This window comes from Spermophilus citellus, assembly GCF_964194105.1.
Source record: "Spermophilus citellus genome assembly, chromosome: 15".
Classification (NCBI taxonomy): domain Eukaryota; kingdom Metazoa; phylum Chordata; class Mammalia; order Rodentia; family Sciuridae; genus Spermophilus; species Spermophilus citellus.
In genome coordinates this window covers 34859368-34882091 of record NC_138195.1, presented here as the reverse complement: position 1 = coordinate 34882091, position 22724 = coordinate 34859368, and the positions used below count along the sequence as shown (strand labels likewise).

The window sequence follows — 22724 nt, the reverse complement described above, 5'->3', positions numbered from 1 at the left end:
TCCTATTGCGTGAGATGTACTGGAAATGTTTGCAAAATGCAAAGAGAAACGGGGAATAAAAGAAGTTGTAACTTGTTTAAACAATTGAGCACAGTGTGCTTTTATGACATTACTGAAGGGCGGTGTGTCTCTTCTGCAAATTCTTTTCATAACAAGATTAACCTGTGGCTGCTGTTGTTTCACCCTACTCGGCCCAATGCAGGGGAACTTTCTGTTCTCTTAGCTCTATCCAAAGCTTCACAGTCGAGCACTTGGGACACTGTTAAGATAAAACTGCGTGTATGGGTGAAACAGACAGAGGGAGACACGCGCGCACACAGTCGGCGGAAGATGGGGCCACCATACGGTGGGGGCTGGATGCGGGAGCCAGGTTGACCTTTCCACGTGTCCCCAGCACCTGTGGGGTTGGTGGAGCCTTTTTTTTTTTTTTTTGATCCCGGAGAGGGCGCGAGCCCGGAAGAGGCTGGGCAGCTGTGTGCTTGGGGTAGGGGGCTCGGAGGCCCACTCTCGGAACACGTGCGGCCGGCTAGCTGGCGGTGCGGAGCAGGCCTGGTTCTCCCGCACCCGCATTGCCCGCGCGTTTCCAAACCGCCGCTGTCGCCAGGCGGCGGCGGGCGGGTCTCCGAGCTTTTGGCAAGCTTTGCAAGGCGGCCTAGCGAGCGCGCCTGGCCGGGCTGGAGCGAGCCCTAGTGCAATACTGCCCGAGCCCGGGCGGGGTCTCTGTTCTCTGGCAGAGGAGGTCCCTTGGCAGCGGGAAGCTCCCTCTCTTTCTTTCGCCGCCGCTCGGAGTCTGCGCCCTGGTGCCAGGCGCCCAGCTCGGCGCTCCCCTGTGCTTGCCCGGCGCCCACTCATTCGCAGCCCAGCCTTCGCCGCCGCCGCCTCCCTGCTCCTCCTCCACCTCCTTTCCCCAGCTCGCGGCGGCCATGGCGGACAGCGCCAGCGAGAGCGACACGGACGGGGCGGGGGGCAACAGCAGCAGCTTGGCCGCCATGCAGTCGTCCTGCTCGTCGACCTCGGGCGGCGGCGGCGGTGGTGGCGGCGGGGGAGGCGGCAGCGGTGGGAAGTCGGGGGGCATTGTCATCTCGCCGTTCCGCCTGGAGGAGCTCACCAACCGCCTGGCCTCGCTGCAGCAGGAGAATAAGGTGCTGAAGATCGAGCTGGAGACCTACAAACTGAAGTGCAAGGCGCTGCAGGAGGAGAACCGCGACCTGCGCAAAGCCAGCGTGACCATCGTGAGTGCTCCCCGGGGGCGCGCCGCATCGCCGACCTCCGCCCGCCCTCGGGAGGGACTGCACCCAGACCTGGGCAGCCTTCGGGCTCCCCCAGATTCCAAGGGACCCACGGCGAGCACATTGCCCGCGGAGACCTACCGGTCTCCGGGGGAGAGGGAGGTCACCCTTTGGGACCCCATGGATCTGTCCTCCTCGGGGGACCAGGACACTCGTGGGGTGCGGGAGAAGACTAATGAGGCAACCACCCAGGTCCCTTCTCGCCCCTGGGAGGAGGCCCCTTCGGGGCAGGGCTGAATCCTGGTGGCGTGGCTGGGCTGGGGGCGGGGTGGGACTTTTTCAGTCTTCTTGTGCCTGAGCGTTGAGTCCATAATGTGGGGAACCCGAGTTGCGGGAGAGGGAGGAAGCTGAGCTCTGTTCTAGGGGCTTGGCTTGTTGTGGGGGGCGGTGCGCAGCTGGGCTGGGCACCCAGCTGGCATCAGGACCGCGCTAGCTGGATCGCTTGGGGAGGGGGCGGGAGAGAGTGGCCGGGAATCCGGGAAGTGGAGTTTTCTGGCCAGGATTGAGAGGGAAGGGCGGGTGCCAGAGCTACTGCTCCCACCTCGGTTGGAAGCCCTTCCCTTGGGCTGGGGAATGGGCAGTGTATAGCCAGGAGAGAGCAGCATCTCACTGGCTGGGATTGGGTTGAGGCTGAAACCAAGGTGAAGGGTAGCTACTGTGAGCAAGATGTAGGTATGTTTTCTTCAGTGGTGGTGGAGTGGTTAGGAGTATCTTGTTTCTGAGACTAGATATTTGACAGGAGAACAGGTCGTCTGTTCTTTTTCTGACACCTGAAAACCCCCAGAAGAGGGTAAGGTTAGGTCTGTAGGTCTCTGTTCTGATGTGGTAGGCGTTTAGAAAGGCCCCTATAGGGGCGATGAGGCGAAACGTAACTAGAAAAAGTACACTGTGTGCTCTCACCTAACATCCCTGCCAGCTCCACATCATTAACATGCAGAATCCCCGCACAGACAACCCTATTCAGATCAAAACAGTTTCCCAGCCAAGAGCAGAGAAGAAAATGTCAAGAAATTAAGGGGATAAATTGCCAGAGCTGCTGTACAGTGGCTGATTAGATTGAATCTTCAGATTGAGAGAGAGGGAGGGATGAATTTGGGGATGGGTCAAAAATCCCATCACACCCTGGAAATGAAATGGGACAAATTTAGGATGCCCCTATGCCAGGAAGGCGTCTTCCGTGGAGAAGTGTGTGTGTGTGTGTGTGTGTGTGTGTGTGTGTGTGTGTTTCCCCAATGCTGGCTCATAGAAAACTAGATGGCATTCTTGATTTGTGTAGATAGCAGGTTTCCACCAGAATTTCAGTGTGATTGGCAACCTAAATAGCAATTGATTATAGAAAGACTTTGCATGCTCAAATCCAGTCCTGGTGAATGAAATTGGATCAACATTCATGCATCTCCAGACTGTAAAGTTCTTGAAGTGCCCTTTTGGTAGAAAGGGGGAGGAATTTGCAGAGGCAGCCACTTCCAAGCCTCCAGCTTTCTTGGCCAAGAGTGACTGCTGAGTGGGGTTTGAGAAGAGTGGGATCTTGGTGAAGGCCATTTATTTAAGGTTTGAGTGAGTAAATGAGAATGTTAGTCTCTGGGAGATTGTAAACCATGGAAAGTAGTAAACTTAACACGGGAAAGAATCTTTAGCCTCTTGCATACACCGAGCAATTCAGGGTGTTTTGTTTGTTTGGGAGGGAAGGATTGGGGGTTGGAGAGACTATGAAAGGGTTATCTGTTTGATACTTTGACCATGTTATAAGTAGGTCTGTACATAGTACACAAACATGTTGGCTTTGCAGGGACAAACATGTTCATTCCTGGAATGTAAGATCAGAGGCCTTCTGAATACTTGGTGGGAAGAATGTGTAAGATGGTGGCTTTATTTCTTAGCACTTAACCTCAACTAAAGCTGACATCCAACCAAAGATACTTGAAGTGTTCTGTGGCGTTACTGAGTAAAGTTTGTAAAGTGTTCCACATGACAGTCTGTAAGTACCAGAAACTTCTCAGTTCTTCTTTAATCTCTAATATGTTGAGGGAGATAAAATTGCTTGTGGTTTACCTGGTTCCCTAGTACTTGGCATAACTCCTAACTAAGGAGCTAAATGACAAATGTAGAAAAGAGATGCCATCAAATTTTGGAGGGTTTTGTTAACCCACCTAGAATCCCAATTGTGTTGGAGTGGGTTCTACTGCTCAGTTAGGAATTTTGGAGGAGATATTTATGACTTTCTGAAATGGGTCCTGGATTATGAGGACCCATTGAACAACACTGTGCCATAGTTTATGGCAAGGTTAAGCTGTACAATTCAGGACATGTCTGACTTAAGCATTGTCCTTGCTAGTAGCTGCCTGGGAAGTTTGTGACAAGGCCTAGATTTTCAGTGAAGTACAGGCCTTGCTGTTTTCACTATTTTAGTTAATTGAGGGGAAGGTGGTACCATAATCCTATTACTGGTCTTCCTGGCTCTTATTAGTTCCTCTAATTATGATATTAACTTTCAGAATGATGAGCTCTAAAGGTGATTATAGCTATCTTTGCTTTTCCTTGAGCATGTTCAGGAAGGCATGTTGCCTTTCACCACACTCTGGAGAAGAGAGAGACACCTCCTCTACTTTTTAAAATAGACTTTTTTTTTTTTTTTTTTTTTTAAGAGCAGGCTTAGGGTCACAGTAAAATTGAGCATAAGCTACAGAGATTTCCCACATACTCCTGGCCCCCACACAGGCATAGCCTCCTCACCATCAGCATCCTGCATCAGAGTGGTGCATTTATTAAAATTCATGATCCTACATTGATATATCATTATCATCCAAACTCTGTGGTTCACATTTTGGTTTGACTGTTGGAATTGTCTATTTTGTGGGGTTGAACAAATGTATAATGACATGTATCCACCATTATAGTACCACACAGAATAGTTTCACTGCCCTACTAATCTTCTATACTCTGCCTATTCATTCCTTCCTCCCCTGGCAACCACTGATCTTTCTGCTCTCTCCGAAGTTTTGCCTTTCCTGGTACATCATAGAGTTGGAATCATGTAATACGCAGCCTTTTCAGATTGGTGGCTTTGACTTAATAATATGTATTTTAGATTCCTCTGTCCGCCCCCCCCCCCCATGTCTTAATTATTTTTTAGTGCTAAATAACATTTCATTGTTAGATGGATAACAAATGGTTATATTCAATCTACTGAAAGAAATATCAGTCGCTTTCAAGTTATGACAATATATATGTAACATATTATATATATGTTATAAATCTAAAATATATTACATATATATATTTTGAGGTGAGGTCTTGCTGAGTTGCTTAGGCTAACCTCAAACCCACTGTAATGCTTCAGCCTCCTCAGTAGGATTATAGATGCCTGTCAGTTTTGGCAGTTATGAATAAAACTGTTGTAGATATTCATCTGCACATTTTTGTTTGAACAAAAGATTTCAGCTTATTTGGATAAACATGTAGGAGCATTGGTGTTGGGTTATATGATAAGAGTATGTTCAGTTTTGTAAGAAATCGCCAGACTGTCTTCTGTACTGGCTAAAGCTTTTTGCATTCCCAGTGGCAGTGAATGAGAATTGCTTTCATATCCTCACCAACATTGGGTGGTGTCAGTGTTCTGGATTTTGGCCATTCTGTAATGGGTATGTAGTAGTATTTCTACTTTTTCTCAGCCAAGTCCAAAGACTAAAAGAATCTCTAACCAATGGTCTGTCTCTCTCTTCTGGCTTATTCTGATGGAGCTTCCCATTTCATAAAGGACTGGTTTTATGGATTTATGTTCTTAGCATCTGTATCAAAGAGGTAAACATTGTGGGGAAGAATTAACTGTAAAAAGCCTTTTATCCATGACTATAAGTGCCTGGTGCATCTGGAAGTTAGAGCTTGCTTGCCTCTAGTGCATCTTGGGGGGACGCTTAGAGGTAGAATAGATTGTTTTGAGTGATTATCCAATTTTACCCATTAAATCAGCAGTGAAACCAGGCTACTGATTATAGATTATATATATTTTTTAAGAGTGGCAGAAATAAACAAAACAAATGCTTGGTCACCCTTTTGAGTAGCTTTTATGTGTTAGGCCAGATCTGTCTGGCATATCCTGTGGATGAGAATATTATCTTGGATATCTGATTCACTGCAAATAACGCAGTCAAGGGCTGGGTGGGGTGATGCATGCTTGTTTGTAGTTCCAGAGTCCTTGGAGGCTGAGGCAGGAAGATGCAAGTTCAAGGTCAGCTTCAGCAATTTAGTGAGATCCTGTCTCAAAAAAATAGAAAGGGCTGGGGCTGTAGCTCAGTGGTAAAGCACCCCTGGGTTCAATTCCTAGTACCCCCCCCCCAAAAAAAAAAAAAAAAAAAGAGTGGTTGTAGTGGTGATGATCTCTGGGAAGGTGAGCAAGTACAGTGGCGGGCAGTAATTCTGTGAGCAGTAATTGAAAGGCTGCAGAGTTCTCAGCTAGCTGCTGCTATTCTAGGTGTGTGAGCAGGGTTCAGCTGGTTCCCCAGAGTGGGTACCTTTTCCAGGCAGGTTCAGACCTTCAGCCTGTGTTGGTTTTGGAAATAAAGGCCCATAATAAATTGCTAGTGTTTGGGTGTCTTTCTCATTATAAAATTCTTCATTATAAGAGTTTAGGGAAATATAGAAATGCAACTATTTTGAAGTGATAGTAGAAAAACATGTTGGTATGTCATGATTAGAAAACCCATTTTAAACATCAATAGTGAAATGGTTTCTTTAATCAGTAAATGGCATCCTATAGTTAGTGTGCATTTTAGATTATTTACTCTGGAAGCCTAATGTGTTATTTTCCATTTTTAAGTCTTCATTTTGGCAGCCTCTTGGAAGCCATTCGATTGACATTGCTCTTATACAGAGGCGTGGTGTCTTTTTTTCCTTCATAGAAGAAGAAAAAAATCTCTTAGATTCTTATGGAAACACCCAGCTTTGGACACAACTTTGAGGAAAATATGACCTCACAGGTCTGCTGTACACAAGTCATGTTAAAGAGGCTATTCTCATGTGTTTTGTCAATAGTTTCTCACATTTGTAGGCATCTTCTGTATTTCCCGTAATCTCGTTGAACTTAATTTAAAAAAGTAAAAAACTCTAAAGCCTTAAGGAGGTTATGATGGGCTTTTATAGTGCTTCTCTTGTTTATTTGCTGGAAATGGGAAATAGCTAGCAAATCCACAATATCTGGTTCATGGAGAGTGTCGTTCAAAACCAGGGAGACTGATCTGAAGCAAAACATCCGAAGCTTAAAAACTTTGAATGGCTCCCCATTGCCCACTGGAATTGGGTAAATTTCTTAGTGCTTTACCAGGCTCTGCATGATTAACCCCTGCTTGCTGTTCGCTTCACAGCCACATCTTTCCCATGCATTTAGCCCACAAGCGATCTCAAAGCTCTCACGTGTTTAAACTACTAGTTCCCAGAATTTCATTTTTCCTTAGCTCTTTAGGGATGTACTCCTGCCCTTAAAAATGCTCTTGCCTACTCCTCCCTTTCCTGTATCTTGTACATTCAAATAGATTGTGCTACCTCTCCTACACAGTTGCCTTGGCACTACCACTTTGTCAGCCACACTGGGGCTTATGTGCCTTCTAAGGCAGGTCCACAGAACCTGTCACTTACCCACTACCACACAGATCTTCATCAGTAGATGTGGAAGTTGCTTTGGAGATAGAATTTGCTTCCCTCATCAAATTCCTTAGTACCTAGCAGGTGGGAGATACTCAGAGGGTTGTTGTTGAGTTGGTTCCAAAGGCATTGGGGTGTGTGTGATTTTTTTTTTTTTTTTCCTTCTTCCTTTTGGGGTGAGTATGCTAATACTCTCACTTGTGCCTTGTGTTCATGAAGCCACTCTCTTGCCTTAACAACAAATACCATGTTTACTATTGATGGGTAAATGATGGATGAATGGATACACTGTATATGTTGGGGACTACTGCAATCAGTGTGTGTCCTCAGCCCTTGCCTTCTAGCCATGGGTGATTTTGTAGGCCATATTGTGGGCTACCTTGTAGCGTATACCTGGATATTCCTGTTACATTTCATCTGAAAGAGGGGACAAAGTGTCTTCAGGTTCACCCTCCCAAGGCTTTTTGTCACAAAGCTTAGGGAAAAAAATAGCCCTGTTGGAAGTGTTCATGTTCAGATATACTGCCTTGATTTTGATGATGTACAGATCATTCCAGGAGTTTCCTATGACTTTTTTTTTTTTTTTTAATGTTGAAATGTTCCATAGCCACCCCTGCGAAACAACTGTGGACCAGCATAGGCAGATGCATCATTGCAAGTACAAGGTGACCTGAATCTCTGGTTGGGGAAGTGTCTGAAAACAGGATCCAGAGACCTGAGCTCTTGTAGATGTCCACATGGGACTTGTAGAGTGGAGGTGGGGTGTTGATACAACTGTGTATTTATGTTCTCTGTGGGTCATCCCCCTCCCCCCCCTTTAAATCTTGACTTGCAGAGATAATTGAGTTTATACCTAGAAATGCTAATCCTTCCTTTTAAACTGCAGCAAGGCTGAGCAAGGAGTAACAGTAATCTTTCTTGTACCCTCTGTGTAATTTTTTTCCTCTGTGGGTAGGTGTTGCTTTTTGTTTTCAATCACAGTGTGGTTGCTTTTAGACATATTGAATTATTGTCAAAGCTAGCAAAGTAAATGCTTACAGGTTCAGTATGTTCCTGCTTGTTGGTGGTTGCAATTTTCTTGACAGAGACTAATGCTCTGGAAACTATTTCTAATCATCAGGATCTTGGAGTAGTGTTAACTTGCACACTCTTCCTACTTCCCCAAGACTGTCAATGTCATTTTTTCTTATCTTTTATGGCTGTCAGATCCACAGTTGTGAAGTTTATATCAACCCTCATACCAGTAAATTGCAAACATCATTTTGTTTAAGTTCTCTTTTAGAATGCATAAAAAAGTGTGTGTGGGGGGGTTAACAGTGCGATTGATGGTTAAGAATTAATCCTCCTTTTGTCTCAAGATCTGATGCGTGGAGTACAATTTAGTTTTTGAAATTCATTTTGATACTAGTTTATTTAATTCTGGGAAATTTTCTGTGATTCCCCCCCACTCCCCACATCTTTGCTTCTTCGGTAAAGGCAGAAAATGATATATAATAAATAAAAACCTTAAATAGGCAGTATTCAGCTTTCAAGTGCTTATGCATGACCTACTGTGTGCCAGATGCTCAGAAACAGCCAAAGGAAGGTCAGGGCTCCTCCGGCAGCCTGCAAGGATCACACCTGACTTTCATTCAGCTTGGCCCTTGTCAGGTGTACAGGCCATTTAGTGTCCAACAGTCCTTTTCTCTCCATCCAGGAAGGTTGATAATCAACAGACCTATGCCAACAAGAAAGGCAGTTAAGACCAACTCCTGCAGGAATTGTGAAGAAGGGCACTTCTAACTTTTTGCCCTCCAAAATGAGGTTTATCCACCTCTGTGAATACCTTTAAGGAAAACAATGTGTCAGATTCACACAGAGTTTAATTAGCTTGTTTGTTTTGTAAGGCAGTGATGGGGAGAGCTGTTGTTGCTCAGTTTAGGCTGAGGTGGTATAGGGAGGCTCTTTGTTTGCTTTTAATTTTTGCTTTTATGTGGTAATGATTGAAAAGAAATGCCATTGATGTTGTAATTTTATAATTTGCATCTGTCAGTTAAACTGAAATTATCTAGGTGTTTATTCCCTCTATTCCTGTTATACTCTGAGGCCCACCCATGTATCTTCCATGGAGTATTGTTGGAGAGATCCAATTTCCTACGTTTTTAACCTGAAACTCAAAGCAAAGACTTCTTATGGCAAAATTAATTAGAACTATTTTATGGGCAGTTTTGAATTCCAACTTGTTAAAAAAGCAGTGCTGATTGATGGGCTAATCTTCCATGCATCTGTTCCAGATCAATCCAGCCTCAGGCGGTGCCAGGTGTGTGTCCAGAGTGATCTGCTTAATACCCACCAGGGCATCTCCGGGTACTGAGGATCAATTGAGGCTGCTCTGCCGAGGAGCAGAGGTGGGATGATAAGCCAGACATAGGTCATCATTCAAAACATTTTTCCATAGAAGGAAAGAGGAAATGAAAGAATGAAAACAGCATGTGTTATGGGCGAACTAAAGAAAATTCTTAGAAATTTAGTTACCTGGATGAAATACTTCATGTGTTGCTTTCAGAAGGGAACAGTTTGAACCTTTTGTGCTGTCTGCCTTGTGAGATTGCATTAGAACTGCTAAAAGGAATGGATTGAGGGAATAATTACACTTTGTGTTTAATATAGATAATTCTTCAATTTATGAAATTATTTTCACATCAGTGGTGATTTTTTTCAATAGTCCTGATAAACTAAGTCACATTCATTTATTCTGTTTAGAGTTTTTTTTTTTTTTTTTGGTGGGAGGAGAAGGAGAGAAGCGTTCTTCACTTGACAGGCCTTAATTTATCCAAACAGATATTTGCTGAGTCAAAACATTGTATGCCTACTTCATTTAGAGGCTCCAGATTATAGAGAAAGTGAACTTTGAGGGAAGGGGGTTAAAGGCTAAATCATTTTAATATCTTTGTTACCCCAAAGAATACAGTTTTAATTATATAATCCATAAAGTAGACAGTTGGACTTTTTCAGGGTCCCATCACCACCTGGTAAGGAGCAGTGTCTTTGGGAAAGTATAGTAATTGTTGACCATTGTGAACCTTGAATGCATGGTGTTTATTCTGGAGAGATAACCTGGGGTACCTAAAGAGGGCCGATGATCTGTTTTTCCTTGCAAATTCTTTGTTGTAGTAAAACATATATAACAAATAATTTATCTTTTTGCTAAGGTTTAGATATTTGGTGTCCCCCCAAAGCTCACGTATAAGACGGTGCCGAAAAGTTCAGAGGTGAAATGATTGGGTTATGAGAGTCTTAACTTAATCAGTGCATTAATCCCCTGAGAGGGATTAACTTGGTGGTAATTGTAGGCAGGTAAGGTGTAGCTGAAGGCAGTGGATCATTTGGGGTGTGCCTTTGGGGTTTATATTTTGTCCTTGGTGAGGAGAATCTCTCTCTCTCTGCTTCCTGGTGTGATATCTTGAGTCACTTTCTCTGCCACACTCTTCTACAATGTTCTGCCTTATCTCAGGCTCCAAGGAATGGAGTTGGCCATCTGTGGGTGGACTAAAACCTCTGAAACCTTGAGCCCCCAAATAAACTTCCTCCTCTAATTGTCCCTGTCAGGTCCTTTGGTTACAGCAGTGAAAAAGCTGAACAAAACACTTTTTAGCCATTTTTAAGGTGTGCTATTCCGTGATGTTAAGTACGTGCCAGGCTTTATAACCATTGCCCATTTCTGAATTTTAAAAAATCATTTCTAGACAGAAACTTTACCCATTAAACAGTCACTCCCCATTTCCCCTTCTTGTAACCTCTATGCCTACTGTTTTTATTTTTATTTTTTTATTTTTTAAAGGAAAAAATTTCTCTGGTCTACAAAAGCAGCTGTTTCGTATTGTCCTGGAATTCAAGTTATAATTTGGGACCTAATGTGTCTCAATAAAAATGCTGTTGATAAATCTTGTTCCAGCTTAAGTTTCTATTGCCCCATTGGCTGTCTAGCATCTAGTTCTTCTGTCATGTAACAAACACGGATGGTACCCCAGCCCTGGGCGTGGCACCTGATGCCCTCATTTGTTTTGAGCATAATCACCCAGATTTGAACAGTGCTGGATGAGGGAATAACCTACAGTGAGGGCTTGTCCTCCAGGAGCAGGGACTTTGTCCTAACACCTGACACCTCATGGATGACTGTTGCTTTTTATTTTTTTTTCTGAAAAGTGTTCTAGGCGTTCAGCACTTTTCCTAGCATTGACAGCATTTTGAATGAACCATAATTTAACAAAGCTTGGAGGAACAAAAAAGCTTGAAGAATTTTTATCACCAGCATTGTCCCCCTTCCAAATCTTCTGTGTTGCTGTAACAGCTAATGTTTAGCCAGTGTTCACTCTGGGGCACACACTTTTGGAAGAGGTTTGCAGGCATCTTCGCTTTTAATTCTCACCACAGTCCTATGTGATCAGTACTACTGTTACCCAGTGCTATAATCTTGCAAATTTAGCTCAGAGAGGTTGCATAATTTGTCTGAGGTTATCAGGTGGGGCTGGGATTTGAGCCTAATTCTGGCTTTTGAGCTTAAGGACAAGGAAGCACAGCCTGTAGGAGGAAGTTGATATAAATTAGGGACTGTTTTCTCTTCATCTGGGTGTAGGCATTTTCCTCCTAGAGGTTTCTACACAGTTCTCTTCCTTAGTTAGGGTACTCAGGGTTACCCCATTACCACAGCAAATCCCCAGGATGCTGGGCCTGAGGGAGTATTGCCAGGGTAGCCAGCGCCCTATCTTGCAAAAGCAGCAGCCAGTTTGGGGGATGATCTGCTCCCCTTTCTGTCTCTATTGCTCTTGGGCTATAGTTTTCCTACTTCCACCTGCCCTCTCCTACATACCCCAGTATATTGCTACCTCTGTAGTGTAACCGTCTGGCTCTTGCCTTCCCTTGTCCCAGTCAGGTATCAGTTTCTTCCTTTGTGTTTATAGTATAGCTGCTACTTAAAAATGGTCCAGTTAGCACAGCACAAGTGGAATTTTTTAACAAATAAAGTGAGAACCTACTGTATGCCAGGTACTATGTCCATATGTACCAACTAGGATGAGATTGTACTGGGTCAATTGGTGGAGGGCCTTGACTCAATCCAGGAGTGGGATCATAGTCAGAGGGCTTGCTCTGAAAAGAGGGAATTTTCTTTAATTTAATTTTTTTTTTTTTTGCCAAGATCTAAAGGATAAGTTGAAGTTAATCCAGAAGAAGGTGGGGGATCAGTTGTGGGGGAGGGTGAGTGGTGACTGGCAGAACCTAATTATCCAGAGAAAAATGAAGCATGGAGGGAGGGTGGTATCCAGGTGGACACATTTGGGTGGATTCTGCTTCTGGCTTATTACTTAAGGCTGGAGAGGAAGAAGGGCAGGGACCAGTAGGAGCATATCTGCTATTTAGAAATCTACTCTGGCTGCTTAGTACAGACATTTGTTTTCCTTCTGAATTATTTGAAGACAAGTATTTTGTTGAGTCTCTGTAAGATGATGGGTCTTATTCCATGGTAACAATAGTTACATATTGCAACCTTACTTTCCAAGCATTTGCTTGGTACAGTTCTCAGCCTTTTGTTTGGAACTGATTTAATTCTTTAAACAATCCTTTGTGAGCTTCCTGTCACAGGTGAAGAAATGAGGTACAAGGAGTCTCGGCAACATCTCAAGATCACAGTAAGTGGTCGAACAGAGACTTGAATACAGACAGTCTGATCACACCTGAGTGGTGACTGGTACATAAAGTCTCTGCTGTTTGAAAGATCATTTGTATTTCTCCACAGTCTCAACACAGTGTGGTTCAATAAAGTCTGTGAAATTTATTTTGGGAGGGCCTACATTTACTCTTTGCAAACTTTTTTTTTTTTTGGTATGAATTTTTATTTTTTTGTTTTTGCAGGATTGGGGATTGTACCCATGGGATCTCTACCTCTCAGCTACATCCCCAGCCCTTTTTGTTTTTTATTTTAAGATAGGGTCTTGCTGAGTTGGTCAGGCTGTCATCAAACTTGTAATACTCCTGCCTCAGCCTCCTGAGTTGCTGGGATTATAGGTGTGTACCTTGGAACATACAGACTTATTAGATAGTGCTCAGTGAATTTAAAAAAAATGAATTCCCTGGTTTAAGTACTGCCTAACTACTAACCTACTCAGGATATATGCTACTTTATTTTTTTAAGAATACAGCATTCCTGAGACTTCCATGTGTTCTCAGTACTTCCCCCAAATTCACTCTAACTCCTTTCAATATATAGACATTTTGTTTGTGTTTGAACTTATATAATTGGAACTGTGCAGAGTATTTTGTGTGTCTAGCGTCTTTGATTTATTGCTATTCATTTACTAATATTCAGCATCCATATTGTGACATATAGCCTAGGATTTTTTTTTTTTATCACTGTACAGTATTATGAGCACCTTGTAAAGCTGTTTTTATTTTTAGTGTCTTTCCTGGGTGGCCCTTTCCCTTCCCTAGTGTTGGTCACTGGGCAGTGGGACAGTATGATAGGAATGTGGCACACTGGAGGATGTAAAAGCCCTAGGGAACTTGAGGTTCTAGGCAACTGAGGGTTCTAGCCGCCTTAATATTTTAAGAGTTTTGGGGTCTTGGTTTAAAATAGTCTGTGGGGTTGATACGTGTCTTGTACCACACTGCTATTTTGAGCTCCAAATGAGATGGTATACATAAAAGCTTTTTCTTGATTTGTGAATTATTCCTGGAGAAAATGATATTAAAGATTATTGGTATCCAACCCATCTTCACACTGTTGTTGCCCAAAGTACATTTCAAAATTAACTCTGTTCCAGAGAATCCTATATGATGATGGTGGAAAAATAATCTCCTGAAAGCTGGAAGAGGAGGGTTGAGACAGCACTAAGATGCCTGTGGACCTAGGAGTGGTGAATGCCACAGCCTGGCTTCTTAAGGTCTGCATTTCTCTGGCACTTAGGGTTGCTGGGGAATGCTCCTCATTTCCCAAGGTGTGGTGAGTCAGGATTAAAGTAGTCCATGTGGCCTTGTTAAGGTAACAGAACTGTAGGAAGCACATACTTCCTAAAAGATTTTTTTTTTCCTTGTAGGTCAGTTGTAGGCCTTTTTGCATCATTTCTTGAAAAAGGAGCCGCCAATATGTACCTTTGCCCCATTTTCCTGGGGTTAGTACTGTGGGTAGACAGAAGACTGTTGAAGCCAGCTTCTCTGACATCTGGCTTTTGACCCTGTTTGTGAGGGTATAGATACCAGAAGGTGGACTTTGATGGGCAACGCCCTAGTGCAACTTCTGCTTAGCTGCTGGTTTAAAGAACAGAAACCAAAACATGAATATCTTTGAAACTGACTGACTTTGCAGGCTTGCAGTACCTAAAGGGTGGAAGGACATGCCAGGTTTCGAGCCAGAGCCCTGTCTGCGGGAGGCAGTGATATCTCTGTTTGCAGGGAACTCCTCAGATGACTTGTTTTCTTTCTGTTGCCTCTGGATTGCTCTAGCAGTAGTATTGGTAGCCCCGGTGACTTTTTAAGGTTGAAATTGCTTTGTACCAACACATGAATTTGATTTTATTGGACTGATGTAAAGGCGTTGAGAATGGCAAGAGAGGGCAAGGAGTCTACTTTGTCTGGTTCAAGGACTCAGCTGGCACTGCGAGGACAGGATGTTAGCCATGGTGAACCCAGGCATGCCCTCACTGCTTTTGCTGTTGTGTATCTGCCAGGAGTGCAAGGCTTTCGCCAAGACTGGAGCCTTGGGTCTCTGTCTTCCTCTCTTCCACACTAATTGTGGGTGATCATCACCTGCTGGGTGATGTGGAAAGGGAATTGGTATTCCCTTGTTAGCCCACAATGGAAGCCAGTAGGTTTTATTGCTTTCCATAAGTATGGTGTACTCTTTTTCGAGGTATCAAAGTCCCCTGTAGATTCCACTGCTTTCTGCTTTTAATTTAATGTGTTACCAATTAGCATCTCCTATTAGGCCATCTGTGTGGATTATCTCTCTCTTCAGTTTTCTTCATTTTCCACCCTAGGGTTCTTTGGGGGGTGGGGGAGAACTTGGTATAATGGGGAAAGACTTGGAAATCAGAGTTGCCACAGTTAGCAAATAAAAACAGAATGCACAGCTGTTTTTATAAAAACGTTTTTTAAACATATGTAAGTCCCAAATATTGCCTGGAATTTACATATATTTAACAATTATTTGTCATTTATCTGAAATTTAAATTTAATCCAGTATTTTTCTAGAAGTCTGAAACCCTGGAAGACTTGAGCTATGTATCACAGTTCTCCTTCTTAGCTGATCCTGGGGCAGCTGAGTTGGCCTCTAAGCTACCTTGTTTTTTTCTATAAAACGGGATCATTTTATCTAAGTTCTCTGGTTTTGTGGCTTAAATGACATTACTCAGTGAAAGCCCCCAGGACATGTTCAGCATGGAACTTCCCTTTTCCTCTTTATTTAAGATTATGAATTTGCTTCCTGGCCTTTTTTCTTCCTTTTCCTCCCTAGATTGATACCTTGGAAGATGTCAGCATCCTTCTCCTTGGTGGGCTCTTGAGTCTTTGCAGGATGTTACCTGCTCTTAGCTGCTCGCAGTTGGCTTTTCCCTTCTGCCCTTCCACTGCCAACTTCCTTATCTCCCTATCTGCAGGGTCTTTGACTGGAGATCTCAGGTTTCTCCCTGTCCTTGGCCACATGCTACCAACTGCCTTGTTTCATTTCTCCTTTCCTCCTAGGCCTGTGATGATACAGGGAAAATTAGGCCTCTTGGCATCTTCACTGTCTGCAGGACCAGGCATCAGTCACGTAGCCTTTTGGGACCTCATTTTGCTCCCTGTTTACTGAGAAGGTTTGCTGAGGATTTGGAGTTTGCTTCTGGTGCCAGTGTTCAGCCTAGGTGAATGGTTTGGCTCTTGTTCTTTTTTGGGGTACTGGGGATCTAACAAGGGCCCCTTAACCATTGAGCCACATTTCCTGTTCCTTTAATTTTTTGAGGCAGGCCCTTGCTAAGTTCCTGAGGATGGTCTTGACCTTGCCATCTTCCTGCCCCAGTGTCCCGAGCCGCTGGGATTACAGGTGTGCTCCACAGTGCCCAGCTTGGCTCTCAAGTTCTGAAAGACCTGTGAGACACTGTGTCTTGGCAAGGCAGGCACTCTACTCTGATGCAGGTCTCACTTCTGTCTGCTGCTTTTACCTCGTAGCTCCATAGACTTTTTTACTTTGCTCTGATGACCATCGATTTTGAGACCCCTGGCATATGCCACAGATAATGACTAATGAAGTCAAGTACACAAGCTTGAGTTATTAGCCTTTGAAACAAAACTGTGTGGCACAGTTATTGCATCTTTATAGACAAGAAGTACAGAGAAGTTAATTTGCCAGGATCATTCAGCTGTTAGGTCGTGGGGCCAGGGTTGGGCAGCATGGCTCTGAGCCTATGTTCTGTACTTCTCTTTCTGTGACCACTTGCAACTGTGAGGGTCCATGAATTCCTTGAAGGAGTTCGCAGTATAACACTTTTGTTTCTTTTTTCTTTTTTTTTTTTTTTTTTTAAGAAATTAATAATTCAATTTCTTTGCCCTATAGTTCAGGTAAGCTGCCTAATTTTTAGATGGTGAATCCTTGTCATTTTCTCCTCAGAAGAATCCTTGTCTCCCTTCAACATATTTTCAAAATTGTACCCTTCTTGTGTCCACCTTTAACTTTTATAGATTATGAAATGTCTATGAGTTCATTTAATGTAACAGTTTTGAGATACCTACTAAGTGTCAAGCTTGAGATACCCTTTGGGAGCGAGGCAAGTACTAGTAATACCCGTGCGCTCTGCCTGTCTTGAAGTGCAGGAAGGTCTTGTGATTGTGGTGAAGGGTCTCGGGCTGTTGAGGAGACTGGTGGTAAAGCATGGCCACACTGGGTGAAGGAAGATGGTCATTTTATCATTCAAGATTCACAGGGAAGAAAGAAATCAGAGCGAGGGATAAGAATGTAGCCAGGGGATTGGTTATTCCAGTGGTGGAGTTGCTGAGAAGTGGGCATCAGGAGGTAGCAGTGAATAGCCCTGGGGTACAGTAGCAGGATACTACTCCCACTCCTGTGGAGGATGAGGGAGATGGTGTTATTGGAGACCATGAGCTTCCGTCATTCAGAGAAAGCTAGAACCACAGTGGGCCTTGGGTCAGGCAGCATTTCCAAGCTGGAGATGAGAGAGCCACAACCTGAATTTTCCCTTCTAGTTTCATGCCGGTACCTCTCATTGCCGAATCCAGTTGTAGGTTAGCTGACTTTAGGAGCTTGGAGCTGTAGATCACAGAGAGAGGTCACCCTTACATTTTAGACTAGGAGAAAGCCAGTGGAGGCAGAGACAGGACTGGCAAAGGAAGAAATGAAAGTGGATTGGCTGTTTGACCTGGATAGCGATTGAACATCTTACACATGACACACTGGAGGGCCCATAGACTTTTATTCCCTCAAGAGGATGTGAGTAAAAGGTGTTCCAGGGAGAAGCAACAGCATGGACAAAGGCAGCTGCTTGGACCAGCAGGCTCCACCTGGAGCATCCTCTGCTGCTCTCAATGGCTGGATTAGTACTTGAGACCTTCCTGTCCCTTCTTCTGAAGAAGCCTTTCTGATAGAATGCTTTCTCACACATTCATGCTGTCGTTTGTGGCTGATGTGCATTGACTCCACAGGGAATACTTAGTGGAAAGCTCTGCACCTGGATATCTTCCAGGCCGGCTGCTGCTTATACAGATTATGTACCATTTAACCAATGGTGAGCAGCTTGTTATGCCCCAGCCAACACTGAAAAGGAGCTTGTGGCCAAGAACAGTTGCATTTGTGATGAGTGAATGGTTCCTGGGTTCAATGATAGATACCCCAACTCTGATGTGGATGCTGGTGCCCTGGCAGGAGAAATGGCTGCCCAAGTGAGTGACTTGAGGCCTTGTTTCCCAGCTCTGAATGTTGGTTGTGTGATCAGACTTGTAGAATATGTTACTCACATTGTCCTGTGAAATTTGTATATCTGATGATAATGGCTTTTGCATATTTTTTTTCTTTTACTATGGAGATTTTCAAGCATACACAAAAGTAGAGTGAATCTGCAAACTATTAGTTTTCCCCGATTATTAAATTGATCAGTCTTGAAATAGTTTCACCTGTAAATAGGTCAGTCTGCATCTCTGATAAGGACTTTATAATTGCTTTACTGTTATTATGCCTAAAGAAATTGACAGTATTTCCCCTAGGAGATGTGTGTTTGAGAGATAACCAGCAATCTGGATGTGCTGGTGCACACTTGTAATTCCAGCTCCTCAGAACTGAGGCAGGAGGATGGCAAGTTTGAGGCCAATCTGAGCAGCTTAGTGAGACCCTGTCTCCAACTAAAAATTTTAAAAGGTCTGGGGATGATGCTCAGGGGTAGAGTGCTTGCCTAGCTTGCATGAGGCCTTGAGTTCAATCCCTAGTCCAAAAAACAGGCTTTTCTAGGCTCAAATGTATTATCCTTGTTTTTCCCTTCTGCTTTCCGCCTTTACCTCTGTGCCCTGAGGCTACTGGTTCTTAACTCTATTTTCCCCCTTCACCTGTTGACAACAGGCTTTGGGATCTTTTACCTGCTGCCCTGTTTCTTGGTAGCAATCAGTCATGCTGATTCTGCTCTCACTGAGCTATGCAGGCTGGTGTCCCAGCCCCCATGGCACATAGCAGTATGCATTTCAAGTTGCCACCTTGTGTGCACGGAGCAGGAAACCTAGCATTTGTGGCTCTGCTATAAGGAAGTCTGAAATGAGACATTTTATGTGGTCTCTCCTGAAAGCTTTTAGCTGAGAAATGTCTGATGAACACCCTGGGGAAATCATGCCCTGGAAAATCTTAACCTAGCATCAGTGGCTTTCAGAAAATCTGGTGAGGTGTGAGGTATGAAGCCAACAAGGTGCCATAGCACAAGACAGGATGCTGTAGACAGTGTGTGTAGACAGAAGTCTCAGGGGCAGTGAAAAACAAGCAGTGTTTGCCCAGAATCTCCAGCTCCCAATTCTGTAGTGTGGTGGTGTCTAGAGAGTGGTAATTATCTCATGGCAGGTCTGGGGGGATAGGTGGTGAGAGGCTCATGGTCAAAACAAAGGCCCTAGGGCTCAGGTGAAATGTTAGGAAATTATCAGCCAGGGAACAGTGCTGATAAACATGACAGGTGGGATTTCAAGGTAGATGGCCTACTACTCCAAGGCCAGGGTTCTTTCTCTAGGTCCTTGTTAGACAAGGAAAAAAGGGGGCTGATAGAGGAGCACTTAGAAACAAAGGGGAATGAATTCCCAAATTCCTAAGCAATTTCACAACTGCTTTTGACCCAACAACAATATTTGGGAACTTCTAGTTCATATATTTGTGTTAATAGCTCCTGAGGCTTGAAATAAGGCTGCCCTTTAAAAATAATCTTTTATTCTTTTTTGTGAGGCTGGGGATCAAGCCCAGTCTTTGGGCTTGAGCTACTGAGCTGTGGCCCCCAACTTTTTTTTTTTTTTAATTGAAATTTTTGAACAGGAAAGAGATCACATAGTATTCTCCAAAGTGTGTACTGTTCTGTGCTCCCTCCCCCCACTTAATTATATTTTGGAGATTTTTTCCTTGAGTATTTTCTGCTCCCCTTTCTTACAGTTTTACAGTTGCATGGTGATTTATTGTATAATTCTTTCTTACCATTGTGCATTTATTGTGTTCTCAGTCTTTGACCTCACACTCTTTTGTGTGTGTGTGTGTGTGTATACCAGGGAGGGATTGAACCCAGGGATGCTTAACCATTGACCCACATCCCCAGTTTTATTATTTTTATATTACATTTTATATTTATTATTTTATTTATTATTTATTATTTTGAGATAGGGCCTTGCTAAATGTTTAGGGTCTGACTAAGTTGCTGAGGCTGGCTTTGAACTTGTGATCCTCCTGCCTCCACCTCCTGAGCTGCTGGGATTGCAGGTGTGGGAGAATGCTCCTGGTTTGGCCTCACACTCTTGCACTAACTGTGAGCATGGATCGTTTTGTATGTGGTTGAGTATATCTGAGGGGATAGGTCCCTAGCACATATGTACCAGCCACTTTCTTAATTAATTTCCTTATACAGTATTGAATCATTAAATCCTCTGATCAGTCCTCTAAAGAAGCCAGTATGATTCCCATTTTACAGATAAGAAAACTGAGGCTTAGAGAGGGTTAAATGACTTGACCCAAGTCATACCATAGAGAGTGGCAGAGCCAGAATTCAAACCCAGACAAACTGACTCCAGAGGAATTCCTTTACTCTGTGATATACCTTTCTGGGTAAATTCCTGAAAGTGACATTGGTGTCTCGAATGCTTTATTTATGTGTACTTAGAATAGACATTTTCCTTGGTGACGTTCTAATTTACATTTCTATTAGTGGGTTGCAAGAGGGGTGCTTGATACTGTGCTATCAGAGGGTTTGCTCAAATTTGGACTTTGCTGGTAAATTAAAGATGGCATTGTAGTATAGTATTTACATTTCTCTCAAGGGATTGGAGAAACCTTTTTCTGTGCTTGTAGGAACTGTTTACATTTCTTTGTCCGTTGAAACCTTGATCTTTCTTACGTATTTTTTTTTTTTTTGCTAAGACAGTGCTCTTTGTATGTTGTAGTGATGTGCCCTTTATTCCAGTTTTGAGTTGCAAAAAATTTTCCCATTTGTCATTTATGTTTTGACTTGACTTTTGGTGTTTTTAGTTTTTGTTCCCCAACCGCCCTGCAAAAGGAAGTTTCTTTTATGCTTTCTTAATGTTATATATAACCTATGGGAAATATTATTAAGATATTATGGTAAACTTTACTTTTTTGAAAAAGGACAGATTACTATTGTTTTTGTTTTAAATGCACTGTAAGCCATTCAGAGAGGTTCAGAAGAAATCAGAAATAATGATGCTACATTTCCTTTACTGCTATAAAGTACTTGAACTTGTAGCTGACATTAGATACTTTTCCTAGTATCTTTTTTTCCCCTTATCTTTTTCTATGGTAGCACTTTATATTACATATAAGGTCTTAAATTAGGATAAATCTTGTGACTAGTTGATCAGTTCTTGAATTCCGACTATTACTGTAGCCTTTTTCTTCCACCGGAAGCTTCTTAAAGAGAGTCAAGTTTAATTGGCATTACTTCTCTACCTGGTCGGTTTCAGGCTCCCGCTCTGCTCTCTCTGGTGGTTTTATTTTACTCTGCGCTATTTTCCATTTCCCCTGCTTAAAGGTGAGTTTAAAGCTGCGGACCTTAAATTTAATTTCTTCCCTATCGGTTAATCTTTGTTCATCTCACAAATATTACGGAGGCTCTTCTGTGGGTCAAGTACACTGTGTAAGGTTTGAGGGTGATCCCCTCTTTGTAGAGCTGATGTTTTCGCAGGGAAAGACAGACATCGAACAACTGATTTCACAGTTACAGAATTAAAATTGTGAAAAGCGCTTCAAAAGATGTGCGTTTCTCAGAGGAGGATATGGCCAGGGGAACTGAACTAGTTTGGGGCAGCCAGGGAGAGCTTCCTTGAAGTGACACGTAGACTGCCATCATCTGTGTGTATTTAAACAAAAAGTTAATCACACAAAGAACTGGTAAAGAATGTTCTGGGTCAAGAGAACAGGCAGGCTATTCCCAAGTCCTGAAAGTGACAGAAGCATGACAAGTGTGAGGAACTAAAAGTTGAGTGTGTTTGGAGTGCCAGAGGATGCGGCCTGAGGAAGGATCTGGAAGTAGATGGGGCCAGATCTGAGAGGACTCAGTCCCAACTTTTGAATCAGACCTGATAATTTAAGGAGCAGTGTGGCTTAAATTGTTATTATTTTTAAATTTCCAGGGAGTATGCCAATCTAGAACTTTCTTCACTTGAATAAATTTAGCCTGCAAAAATGTCACTTCTTGTTTAATTTTTCATTAGAACATGTTTTTGCCAATAGTCTTCATGCTTTAAAACCCAGATGGGGCAAAAAGATTCACTACTTGTTAAGCAAACTTCCAGACTTGGCTTGGGCATTAAAGAAGGAATTAAGATGCAAAGCCTGTAAATAGACTACAAATTCTTCCAAAATGCATTCCTCTCGTCCTCCCCCTGTTTCGTACTTTTATTCTCTGCCCTAAGTTGAAAGGCAAATAGCCCATTTTGTGTTTACTTTGTACAGAGAGAAGAACCATCCCTCTAACAGCTCCCCATTTTTTCCTCCCATCTATTAGATTCTTAGATAGTTATGTGTTAGACCCTTCACCTGTCCTCAGTGGAATTTACTGGCATCTTATTAATGTGTTGAGGAGCCTTTTAACTTGCACCTTGAGTGAATCAGACTCTAGACCTTCCTTTATTGGAGCCAGAAGACTCGCAAGTACTTTTTGGATCAGGGCTAGCTATCTACATTGGAGTTGGAAAGGAAGCCTGGAAGGGAAGGTGGATTAGCGGGAACTGCAGATGAGGTCAGCCAGAGGCTGGAGTCGGAGAGAAGGTTCAGGGAAGCAGGGAGGAACGATTGCTTATTAGTCTTAATTAGGCAGGGGTCAGATGTAGGAAAAATTTCTCATGCGTGGATCAGTCACCTGGGAAGGTAAATGGAGAAGAATCAGGTTATCAAGGCATGATTTGGTTCTGCAGAGGGCATCAGGAGTCAGAACAGAATTTGCTTATTGAACTTTGTAAAAGTACAACTCTCACATTTCCTGTCCAGAGCTGATCTTTGTGTATTGGCAAGTTTAAGATGAAGACAAGCAGGAGTATCCCATGGGCATTTTTCCCAGAATGCGGCCTTGGTTGTTGCTTTACCCCATTCCCATC

The 22724-nt window shown here is 43.3% G+C and overlaps 1 protein-coding gene across 1 annotated transcript in view; it reads left to right on the top strand.

Annotated features, from left to right (window-relative positions):
• The first annotated feature begins 422 nt into the window (after window positions 1–422).
• CCDC6 (coiled-coil domain containing 6) overlaps window positions 423–22724 on the top strand; it is a 118882-nt gene continuing 96580 nt past the window's right edge. The window contains exon 1 of the mRNA XM_081267297.1: window positions 423–1232. Within this exon, the coding sequence (XP_081123423.1) occupies window positions 924–1232 (309 nt within the window). The 5' untranslated portion in view covers window positions 423–923. The remainder of the gene's footprint in view (window positions 1233–22724) is intronic.